General features: G+C 43.8%; 4 protein-coding genes across 4 annotated transcripts; 2 read left to right on the top strand and 2 right to left on the bottom strand.

Moving 5' to 3' along the window:
- The first annotated feature begins 730 nt into the window (after nucleotides 1-730).
- IAQ61_008345 (uncharacterized protein) lies at nucleotides 731-2,504 on the top strand. The gene is made up of 4 exons (XM_003838334.2): nucleotides 731-849; nucleotides 921-1,097; nucleotides 1,158-1,834; nucleotides 1,888-2,504. Exons 1-4 carry the CDS (start codon nucleotides 796-798, stop codon nucleotides 2,375-2,377), a joined length of 1,398 nt encoding a protein of 465 aa, XP_003838382.2. The 5' UTR covers nucleotides 731-795; the 3' UTR covers nucleotides 2,378-2,504.
- A 599-nt stretch (nucleotides 2,505-3,103) lies between these two features.
- On the top strand, nucleotides 3,104-4,095 carry IAQ61_008344 (uncharacterized protein; the record flags this gene model as incomplete). Its single annotated transcript, XM_003838333.2, has 2 exons — nucleotides 3,104-3,676; nucleotides 3,730-4,095. Coding segments are annotated over 2 exons (939 nt in total), but the record flags the coding sequence as incomplete, so codon positions are not given.
- Nucleotides 4,096-4,268: 173 nt separating this feature from the next.
- On the bottom strand, nucleotides 4,269-5,281 carry IAQ61_008343 (uncharacterized protein; the record flags this gene model as incomplete). Its single annotated transcript, XM_066097964.1, is given in 3 exon segments — nucleotides 4,269-4,946; nucleotides 4,965-5,032; nucleotides 5,142-5,281. The coding sequence occupies 3 exon segments, from the start codon at nucleotides 5,278-5,280 to the stop codon at nucleotides 4,269-4,271; spliced, it is 885 nt and encodes a 294-aa protein (XP_065952009.1). The 5' UTR covers nucleotide 5,281.
- Nucleotides 5,282-8,116: 2,835 nt separating this feature from the next.
- Nucleotides 8,117-10,270, bottom strand: IAQ61_008342 (uncharacterized protein). Its single transcript, XM_003838331.2, has 3 exons — nucleotides 9,497-10,270; nucleotides 8,624-9,441; nucleotides 8,117-8,371 (listed from the first exon to the last, which is right to left on the bottom strand). The coding sequence occupies exons 1-2, from the start codon at nucleotides 10,185-10,187 to the stop codon at nucleotides 8,708-8,710; spliced, it is 1,425 nt and encodes a 474-aa protein (XP_003838379.1). The 5' UTR covers nucleotides 10,188-10,270; the 3' UTR covers nucleotides 8,117-8,371; nucleotides 8,624-8,707.
- Between the last annotated feature and the right edge of the window lie 1,271 nt (nucleotides 10,271-11,541).

Raw genomic sequence — 11,541 nt, 5'->3', positions numbered from 1 at the left:
TAGTTAAGATTGTTAAGTTTAAGTAAAGTCTCCTAGCGTTATCCTATTCTATCCTCTAATCCTTCATACCTTTATACTATTTAACCCGCCTAACCTTTTAGGCTAAGCCTTGTTTTTCTCCTATACATCCCATGCCACGGCACACTAGTAGTAGTATAGCATGTATAATAGTAGTATAGAGCTAGTTTAAGTTATAATAAACTTAATAATAGAAACTCTATAACTAATAATAAGATAGAGGCGTTATATAGTATAGGTATATGGGATATTAGGATTAATATTAATTCTAGTAGTAATTCTAAAACTTAATACTAAGAATAGTTAATACTACCTATATATATAGCCTTAAAAATACTATAACTATTAAGCATATTAATTAAGCTAATTAAGCTGCCTAATTTTACCTTATTAAGCTAAGCTAAGCTGTCTTTTTTAGCTAATAGGTTAAGCTAATCCAAGCTAGGGTACCCAGCTTGATTGGCTTGATTGTTGACAACTCTGCCTTTGGGGAAGGTTTGCTGGGGATGCCTCACGTGACAATTGACTTGCGCGATACCAAAAAATAATTGAGGCTGGTAAGAATGATTTTTTCCATTGTAGGATATTGATGATGTGCTGATCGGTGATAAACAAAAGTTCTTGGTTCCATATGATTTCCAAACTGCGTCAGCCATCGGGTAGAGGGGGGAACATCCGACACCTCTGCAAAACCTTCCCCGCATTTCGGTAGGCTACCGGTACTATGGAAGAACGGAAACCACGTTAGCCCACTCAGTCGCGAAGAGCGGAGGCGGGATGAACGCGCCTGGCTGCTGGAGGACCACTGGCTCGGCTGTAGAACTGCGACCGGTAGGCATAGGTACTGGCTACAATGGGGTCACGTGTCGCAGCAAGTTGGAGTGTATTCAAGCAAGTCTTAGCCAACACCACCACTGTGCTTCATACTCAATGAAAGTGTGAATGGAGAAATTGACATGTCGAACCAACTGGATATTTTGATTGTGGGCGCTGGGCTGTCGGGACTTGCTGCGTCCATACAGTGTGCGCTCTCTGGACACTCAATTAGAGTGCTTGAGGCAGCAAAGGCACTTACCGAGGTATGTCGAGATTCTTGTGGACAGGCTACACATCTCAGATCTGATGGACGTTCCAAATAGATTGGCGCTGGCCTCCAACTCACACCAAATGCCACACGGCTTCTTCAACAATGGAGGGTCTATGATATGCTCCGTGATCGAGTGTGCGAGCCAAACACACTGAGCGTGTACAACTATAAAGGAAAGACACTGGCTGAAGAGAAGGATTTTGGCAGCAATATCCGAAAGAAGTACAGTGCTCCATTTTCCGACTGTCATCGAGTGGATCTTCAGCAAGCGCTGGCTAGACGGGCAAAAGAACTCGGTATAACAGTCGAGCTAAACGCAAAAGTCTCACATATCGACTTTGGAGACGCTTCTGGAAGCAAAGCTCAGGTCACAACAACTGAAGGAAAGACGTATGTCGCAGATCTCGTTGTGGGTGCAGATGGCCTCTGGTCAACCTGTCGCTCCACATTGCTGGATCGAAATGACCCCCCGTTGCCCACAGGCGATCTCGCATACCGCATCGTGCTCGACATCAACCAGATCGAAGACGACAAGCTGCGAGAAATGGTTCAAACACCCGCCTGCCGATTCTGGGCCGGTCCAGACGCGCACGTGGTCGCCTACAGTATGCGAGGCGGAAACATGTACAACATAGTCCTGCTCGTGCCAGACGATCTTGAAGAAGGGGTGGCAAGAACACAAGGCGATACGCAGGAGATGAAGAAGCTATTTGAGGGATGGGACCCAGTGTGCGTATACTCACCTTTTTCCTCATGTCACTCGTATGCTCAACTCGCATTAGGTTAACCCAGTTCCTTGGCTGCGTGAACAGGGTTGATAAATGGAAATTGATGCACCGGAAGGAACTGGTGTCGTGGATCAACCCACAGAACAACCTCGTGCTGATCGGCGACTCATGCCACCCGATGCTACCGTACCTGGCTCAGGGCGCAAACTCATCCATTGAAGACGGTGCCGTTCTAGGCCTTTTACTTGGACCAGAGGCCCTGGGGTCAAAAGTGCAATTGGCCGAAAATCTGCAACTCTTTCAGCAACTGCGCAAGTCACGGGGCGAGGACATTGTGCGAGAGACTTTCAAGCAAAGGAAAGACTTTCACATGCGCGACGGGCCAGATCAGGAGAGGCGAGATGCATTGATGTTACGGCAGCTTGGCCAAGAGTTGCGTGGCGCCTTCCCAAGTCGCTGGACATGTCCAGAGGTGCAGCCGTGGCTGTACGGATACGATGCACACAAGGAGGTGGAGGCCGTCATCCATTCTCGCGAGTTGTAGGTAGTGATACACTAGGCTGCAGGGGTGACATGTGTGATGAAATAAGATTGCCGAACGTTGAGGAGCAAGCAATGACTAGTCTCGGTAACTGGAGGATGGGAATTGAAACGATTGGTGCAGTTGCGGGAGTGAAAGTTTATTTGCCATTAGTGATTCAACAGTGATGTTGCACTAGGAGCATCGTGAAACGACCCACTTGTCTGCAGCCAAGGGCCATCGCATGTTCAACTGGTTTCGGTCCGCAGGCCTTGGGCCTTATGGCTGTTATTGACGATATCCCTACTGATCGACACCTCATGCAGATCCTTTGAGCTTGCTCCTCAGTGTAATTGAAGTGTTTTTGAGTCATGCAAGCAATGCCGTCCATGGAGGCCATGCCAAGCGCTTCCACTATCCGATGCCGATGAGTGCAAAAGCAACGCCGATTCGTATCACCACGCCATGGACCTGGATGCTCGCTCATATAGGGAGTAGCAGAATGACATAGTCTCGTTTCAAAACAAGTCAATGAATACCTGGGGCGTTAATCCTGAAGATCCAAGGCTTAGATGAGCAGAAGATTGAAAGCTCTCCGTTGTGTATATAAGAACTGACCGTCTCTAGCAGAATGAAATAGACATTAACATCACTCCAGCCATCTTGGTCTCTCGTTCTTTTCTTCCCCCATTACTTTCACTTTCGTGCAGTGCACATACTTTCGCTTCAACGTGTTCTGCATTCCACTAGATACGTGCTTCTTTGCCAGTCATCATGAAGTACACTACTGTCCCTCTCATTGCTCTTGTGGGTCTTTCCAGCGCGATCCCTCGCCCTCAATTCAGCATTCCAGGGCTCGGTGGTGCTAGCGGAGGCCTTCCGGGCCTCAGTCCTGGTGGTAGTGGTCCAGGGCTTGGATCTGGTGGTGGTATCCCATGGCTTGGACCTGCTGGTGGTCTCCCAGGGCTTGGTTCTGGCTCTGACATTGGATCTGGCCCTGACCCTGGACCAGAATCTGGATCTGGCTCTAGCTCGGGACAGACGCCTGCGCTCCCAACAAGTCCCAATGCAACAGCCCCCCCTTCTGGCGCAGCTGAGGACGGTAGATCAGAGTGCACGCCTGCGGCTGGTGGAGGAGCGACTGAGAATGGGCTCCAGAACAAGGGCTGCTGCACTGACATGACCATTATCTTTGCTCGTGGGACAGGGGAGCTGGGTAATGTTGGCACTTTGTCTGGACCGCCCATGTTCAAGGCCATTAGGTCAGCACTAGGAGCCAACCGCGTGATGGTTCAGGGTGTCGACTATCCTGCCTCTGCTGCTGTAAGTACAATACAGATTTGTGAAAGCTTCTGAATGTCTGCTGATTCATCTAGGGCAACATCAACCAAGGCGCAGATGGTGGCAAAATCATGGCAAGCCTCGTCCAAACAGCTCTTTCTCAGTGTCCAGACACCAAGATTATCGTCTCTGGATACAGTCAAGGCAGCATGGTGGTGCACAATGCCTTCGGGAACGGGCTCTCTACGTCTAAGGTTGCTGGTGCGGTCCTCTTCGGTGACCCATTGAAGCGTTCGCCAGTTGGTGATATGCCAGCAAATAAAGTTAAGCAATTCTGTGGTACTTCCGATATGATCTGCGGTGGTGGAGGGGATGGAGGTGCCACTGGAAGTCACATCAGCTATGGCAGTTCAGCAAACATCGCTGCAAGCTTTGCAATCCAAGTTGCTGGCCTCTCTTGAGCTCCTATTATGAGCCGTGACCGGGTTCGATCAAGACAGAGCACGGCGACTTTACAGAGTTGAATATTTTGTCATGTATCATGTGGGGTTTTGATATATAATTTCACAGTCCTTACCTTTCTAACAAATATATACATCTGGTCCACACTTTGCTATTATTTCTTTCATGATGCTTACAGAGCCACTGCGATATCGCCCCCAAACATGGCGTAGTGGTTGCGATGATGGTATAGTTCGTATAAGCTGACTCGATCCTCATACTCGTGTACTGACTCGGTCCTAGGGCACAGCTCATGATACTCCTTTATAAAACTGGCATTGAAACCGCCAAACATCTTCATAGCGCCGAGGTCGTACTCGCTGTGCGCATAGCACGCTGAAGGGTCATATGTGACGTCTTCTGGCTCACCTTTGATATTGCCAATTACCCTAGTACCGGCATTGCCACTCCAGAGGTCGCCGTGCACAACGACTGGAGCAACGCCGTCGCCACTATTAAGATGCATATCACCAATGATTTGCGGAGCTATTTTGTATGCTGTATTCTCAACGAGCGTGCGGAGGTCCTTGTCCTTGCCGTGTTTCGTCTCAGCTCTCCCCAATATGAACATGAGCAGGTTCTTAGCGTAAAAGTCCACCCAACTCTCCTTGAATGTATCGCGCTGTGGTGTATCCCCGCAAAATGTGGTCACCAGGAAGACGAATGCGGGCTTGTCATAACCCACAGGGACAGGCGCAGGCGTCGTGTGCAGTTTTGCGAGCTTGGTTGCGAGCGATTTCGCCGTCCTTGACTTTGAAGTCGAACGTGATGTGAGGTGGAGGAATTCAATGGCCAGAAAGGATACACTAGGCTACATCTCAAAGCGAACATGGCCAAAGGATCGTGGACAAATCGATGGCACGACATTGTGAAGGGCTTGGAGTGATGCGTGCTCACCTTACAGTCAGGGTATTAGCTTGTCTCGAGCCTCTAAAGCCTCGAAAGGACCCAAAAACCTTTAAACTTGATCTCTGCTTCTTTGCCAGTTCCTGATTTCATGAAAAACGTCTTTTAGATGCCATTGTCGAGCCGTGATACATCTCCGATGTTGTAGCGGAGCTGCAGCCTCCTCTGCCAGACGGAGATATGCTCGTTTCATCAGCATCTACGCCGAGGAGCTTCAAGATTCCTGGATCTGGATTCATTCTGGATTGTAAATGTTGTGATCTAGCATCCTTAGGCAAGTTAGCCTGTTGATGTGAAGTGTATGTTGTGGTGTTGCGATAACGTCATTATTTCAGGCAGGGAGATTCACGTTTTGTTGCTCGATCATCCAAACAGGTTAACGTGATCCACCACCGAGCGCCCACCCCCACCGAGCGCCCACCAACACCAAAATCCACCACCCACTAAATGAGGATATTGCGCCACCCACAATAGCTATTATCACGAGATTTCTTAGAGTCGCGATTATTAGATCTATTAGAGTAGATTAAATATTTTAGATTATATAAGCAGCTTTTTAGGGGGTCTAATTAGGCGCCCACGCTGTAAAGTTGCCTCTACTACTATATCCTCTTCTACTAGCTCCTTATTAACCACCTTAGCTAGTATAATAGTAGGAGGCTTAAGGATTTGCCTCTTACCTATTTAGGACGTTTTAATATTATTTTAGAGTTACTTTTCTAGTTGCTTAGTAGTTTTCTACTTATTACGTGTAGTAGCTTTTTAGGTAGCTTTCTCCTCCTGCTCCTTCTTAGTAATTACTTAATTTAGGTAACACTCCTTTATAAGTTAAGCTTTAGCAAGCTTCTATTGCTTATAAAGCTTAATTACCTTGCTTTTTTAGTATTATAGCTCCTGTTCTTTAAGGTTCTTTTATTCCTAGAGCTTAAACACTTGCTCTACCTTTAATAGTAAAATAAATTAAGCACTACTACTATAATTATTATTAGGGGGTAATAATAGAGGTTTACTACACTTCCTACACTTCTTCTTATTAGCTAGGGTAGCCCTTAGGTGTTTATTTTTATAGTTAAGTAGAGTATTTCTTACTAATATAGTGTAGATTATCTAGCTAAGCTTCTTTAACTATTTATTATAGATATTAATTATAGTATTATAGAGTAACTACTCTATCTTTCTCTAATTACTTACACTTAATATTAAGGTTATACTATTACTTAAAGAAGGCTAGTTACTATTATTTATAGGTGCTTTAAACCTTAAAAGGATAATATTAGGGTTAAGTAGTAAGATACCTATTACTTTAAAAGCTATTAATATTAGCTTTTCCTTAAAGGTATTGCTCTATGTAGTATTAAATAACTAGTAGAAATCCCTCTTAGTAATACTTGTAAGCCCTTAGGAGCTATCTAGAAAACTAGATAGTTAAGCTTTATATAAAGCTACAAAGGGAGCAAATACTATAATATTAAGTAGCTAAAGGGTGTAAGTGCTATAAGGGGGATATATTATAAGTAGGATCTTATATTTATTATAGTACTTAATAAACTTTATTATTATATAAGATCTATAGCTATTAAGGATAAGGAGCTAGTATAAAGTACAAGCTTTAGCTTTTATCTTGCGATTAAACACCTCCTTAAGCTAGGATACCCCTAGGGTGTAGCTTGTCTACCTACTTAGTAATCCTGTAAAGAAAGCTTAGTATTATAATAGGTTAAAATCTTATAACTAGGTATCCTATAGAGCTCTAGATTAGGACTAATAAATAAGGGTAGGGGTAAGAGCAGTACTATTAGCGCATATGCAAGCTATAGTAGTAATCTACTCCCTATTACTATCCTAGAGTATAGCTCTAATCTTTCTCTGCTTATAGGCGCTCTTATTAAATATATATTTAGTTTTTAATAGTACTCTAATAAGAAAACCCTTCTTATCTATATTATAGATATGCTAACTCTTAATATTATATTACTCTATTTTTTAGTATAAAAGCTTAAAGTATAAGCTATACTTAAAGGTAGAATTAGCTTTAAAGTAGTTATAATTAAGCCTAGTAGCCTAATAGGAGATAAGATTAATATTATAGTAGTTAATAAAGCGCTACACCTAATTTTTGCCTACTAGATTCCCTATTATTTTAGTTATAAAATTTTAAATAATAGTTTATATAGGGGGTAATCCTTGCCTATAAAGCTCTTTAATATACTCTATAAGCTTGCTTTCTTGCGTAGTATTAAGTATTTAACTATTTAGTAGAGTAGTAGTGCGCGCCTGCTAAATTTTCTAGTAGCGTCTAGATAAGGTTAACTACAAGTAACTATACTTTTCTACTATTTCTAAGTATGTAAAATCTTCTCTAAGAGTTAAGGATTTAATTGCTGTAAGCGCGTCGTTAATAGGTGCCATGGTTGTTAAGAAATTTGGTGTTGAAAATTTGGTGATTTTGGTGTTGCATGGACTGCCATACCCGCAAATGATTTATCCCATCTAAACTGGTCCAACACTATCTATCAGGGGACTGGAGCAACTAGGACGAATTAAGAAAATTTCTGAATGAATAGATCAAGGAACAAATTTCATCTATGATCAGAGTGCTCGTCGCAAACTCCGACATTACGGTATAGGAAGACAAACTCGCTTAACTGCTCCAATGCCGCGGCATGGTCCAATAACGTCTTGTATTGACTTTCATGTATGTCATTATTAGCGCCTACTCTATAGTTCCTGTCCTGATGCATTCTTAAGAGGATAGTCAACTTGCCACTACTCCAAGCACCTGTCGAATAAGCATGACGGTAGCATTGAAAGACACCCATGAGGTAGGCTAAAGTGTCTTTGCCAATCCTTTTGTAACTTCATACGCGACTTTTAGAGACACTAAACGTTGTTCGTTTTGAGTGGTATCTTTCTATTTTAGTTAGCGTTTGCAAAATTGCGTTGTTAAAGTGTTGCAGATCTGTGCTGTGTCCGCTATTACTAGGGTTGTTTCTATAGCAATTGGGGTACACTGACGTAACGTTGCTTGTGTAGGATATTTACTTAAATTAAAGAAGATAAAATAAACATAATCACGCAGGAGATAGATTAGGTCCTTTTTAGGTAGAACAGTAAGAAATTTATGTGTTACTAATTGTGAAACTATAATGCAATCTGAGTGCATTTACGTAGGCAAGGTTCACGGCATGTCTCCTTGCGAGGCAGTTGTCCTGGTAGCCGTCTGGAGCAAGTTGAGAACCTCCTACTAGCTGGCTCAGGCTGACCACAATTGACGTCCGTAAGCACTTTGGATAATCCGTCCGCTTAGCGGAAGAGCGGGCTGGAGGATGTCTGTTGCGTTTTCAATATAGACAGGCCATACACGGTGCTAGACTGTGCGCAGGAGAGCAGTAAACAGGGAGAGCGGTAGACGAGGCCGTTATTGTGGGGCGGGAAAGCAAGCGGTGGGAAACAGATCGGCCAGTATAGTAGGATGAGAGATGATGAAGATGTACATGGAAGGCAAGGGGAGATATGATGGTGTTGGCCGAGCTTTAAGACTGACGAGGGCAGACTACTGAACTACAAAGGAGAAAAGCGTACCATATATGTCGTCTGCCGTAGGGCCGCCCAGAATTCAGAGATTAATGCGACTGATAGTCGAAGCAAGACGCTGGTAACAACCATTTATCCCGGTAGCGCATCTAGCTTCTCCCGTATCTTCTCCATGAAGTCGTCTTTCGCCCACTTCAAGATTCGAGCGAGGCAACACACTAGCTCCCGCACGTGACGTTCGTGTGTCATGCGCCACGTCCTGATATTGTGCATATGAGTCGCGTCCCCAAGCTTAAAATGCACCCACAACTCATGCACTGGACCTTCGGTCGTAATGGAGAAACAGAGTGGGGCTTCTGCTAGAGATGCGGGTGCCGTAGGCAATACAGCCTGATTCTCAAGATCTTCCAGTATCTTTAGCATACAAGCCGCACCAATAGCAGCTTGATTCTGCGCAGCCACTAGACCCCCATTTAGGCTCAGGCCCTTCGTCTCTACAATTAGAAAGGGAAAACGCAAGCCCATGGCAGCCGTATGTGGGTCGCTCAGAATCGATCCAGAGCTTTGGTGTTTGGCTAGCCGAACTCGATGCGTTCGCGCAAAAGCCCTGTCTTCAAGTCCTATCACAATGTCTGGCTTTGGTGTCGATATGTAGAATGGGTCGGCTGCTTCGCTGTTGGTAGTATAAGTGATAGAAGGTGTGTATGGTCGCAGAGAAGGCACCGGCCCTGGGAAACCAGAACCTGATTGTGAATCGAAGTCGGGGAGCATGGATTGCGGCTGTGGAAAGCGCGGTGTTGACGCGCCACTTTCATCGTCGAGCTGGGCCAAGCCAGGCGGCGAGGGCTTGAGGTCGGTGTTCCAGACTTGGAGGAGAGTCAGCACTTCAAAAAGCGGTCCAGGCATGGCCGTTGAACTCACGCTTCTCTGATGTATGGCATTGGAAGTTTCCTTGCGCTAAATCTCCCAGAAGACTGAACAAACTAGCTTTCCAGTCCCCCTCGAGCGAACAACTTCTTGCGTTATAACGCGACTGATCCAGAAACCTTCTCACATGGGTCGCATGCTGCGACTCGTGATCTGTTATACCGATCACGTCCTCTAAGGATTCAGCTTCCAGTATATGCTGCATTCTGCGTTCGATCTCCTGAGGAAGTTGATCCAGGTCGTCGATCAGGACTCCAGCGTAAGACATGTTCTGTGTACGGTACGTTTGCGGCGATATTCGCTTGCTAGGACTGGGCGTCCGGGATGCACGTGTAGAATGCTTAGAGGAGCGTCTTCCACGACTGGATGACACAGATGCGCTTCGTGGTGTTGGTGGTGCCATCAGATCAACTCGGCACGTCTTAAGCCAATGCTGTATTAACAATGCGCGCTCGTCTGACACGAACTGATTTGTATTGTTAAGCGCTTCCGTAACGTGTTTTGATAACCGTGTGGGCGCGACCGACAATTGTGACGTTGGGTTTGATAAATTCGATGGAGCCGAATAGGACGGAGATGTGTGGCGCGTCTCGGGGTCAACATGCCGCCTTTTGCGTCGCTTGGAAATATGGACCGGACATTGTGATTGCTGCACAGCGCCAACCTCGGAAATAAGGTGGTTCATGGCGAGAACTATTCTACAAGAGCGACAGGCTGATTTAACAATGTAGGCTCGCTGTCAAGAGTGGTACTAGTTATCTCGGCTAGTTTGAGGATCACGTTACTTGTCTTGTAGCATCAATATGGCCTGGGATATAGCAGTGGCAAATCACATGATACTCAAACTACCCGAGCGCATGAGTAACGTGATCCACCACCGAGCGCCCACCCCCACCGAGCGCCCACCAACACCAAAATCACCAAATTTTTAACACCAAATTTCTTAATAACTATAGCACCTATTAATAACGCGCTTATAGCTGTTAGGACACAAGGCCCTACCGACCCTAATAACCCAAGCATAGGCTAGAGTGGCCTAAGCTAGATAGATTACGTGATTATAGGTAGTATAAATACCCGTAAGAATTAATATATATAGTATTAAGTTATTTAATATTAAATTAACTAGTATTATTTAAATCTACTACTAAACCTTTATCTATTACTATAATATCTACATATTGTAGGAAAGTCGTTTCCTAGCAGGAAACGACTCTGTAACAATAAGGCAGAATTGCCTACCTATTATTCTATGCCAAGTTAGGCCTAATAAAGGCCCGACTTACTAATATATATAGAGAGCAGCTCGCCTATAGTTAGAATAGGTATATTCTTCTTATCCTTTTATACAAGACCTATAGGTGTAGGAATCTTATTCTTTTCTATATAGACGCGCACTCCTATATATATTTAAGTTATATAGGATACCTTTTAGATACCCTACCTACTTAAGTTATTATGTTATAAGAAGAATATTATCCTAGCTAGTAATAGTATTTAAGAATATTATATTTATTATTATTTTAAGCTACTAATTTAGTTCTAGTAGTTATCTAACCCTATAACTCTATAGTTAGAATAGCTATTAGAACTTCTAATAACTAAAGCCTATAGGCTTAGACTTCTAGACCTATAGGGAGTGCTAGATTACCTTTAGAAAAATCGCGTTAGATTGCGTTAAGGTAGAGACCTAGAGACTACTAAAAGCCTAGAGGAATTAGAGGTAAAGCTAATATCCTTCTATAAGTAAACCCCCTAAAAGAAAAAGAAAAGATTTATTATTCTTATTAACTATAAAATATTAGATAAAGGTAAAGGAAGAGTATCTAGTTTAGCTACTTTTAAAAGCCTATTTAATAATAGAAAGAAATTAGATAAGGAAGACTTAATTAATAATGCCCTCCTAGAAGGACCTGCTTCCTATCTATCTCTTAAGGTACCTTATAGTCCTAGGAAATCTTAAAGTAACAGGTCCCTTAAAGATAAATATATATTAACCCTATCTAAAAAGAAGAGGTTAGAGGAATAAGTAAAGTAAC

The sequence above is a fragment of the Plenodomus lingam genome (genome assembly GCF_022343315.1).
Source record: "Plenodomus lingam strain CAN1 chromosome Unknown contig_30, whole genome shotgun sequence".
NCBI lineage: Eukaryota > Fungi > Ascomycota > Dothideomycetes > Pleosporales > Leptosphaeriaceae > Plenodomus > Plenodomus lingam.
The sequence above is the reverse complement of the archived record's forward strand: the minus strand, read 5'-3'. Positions and strand labels throughout refer to the sequence as shown.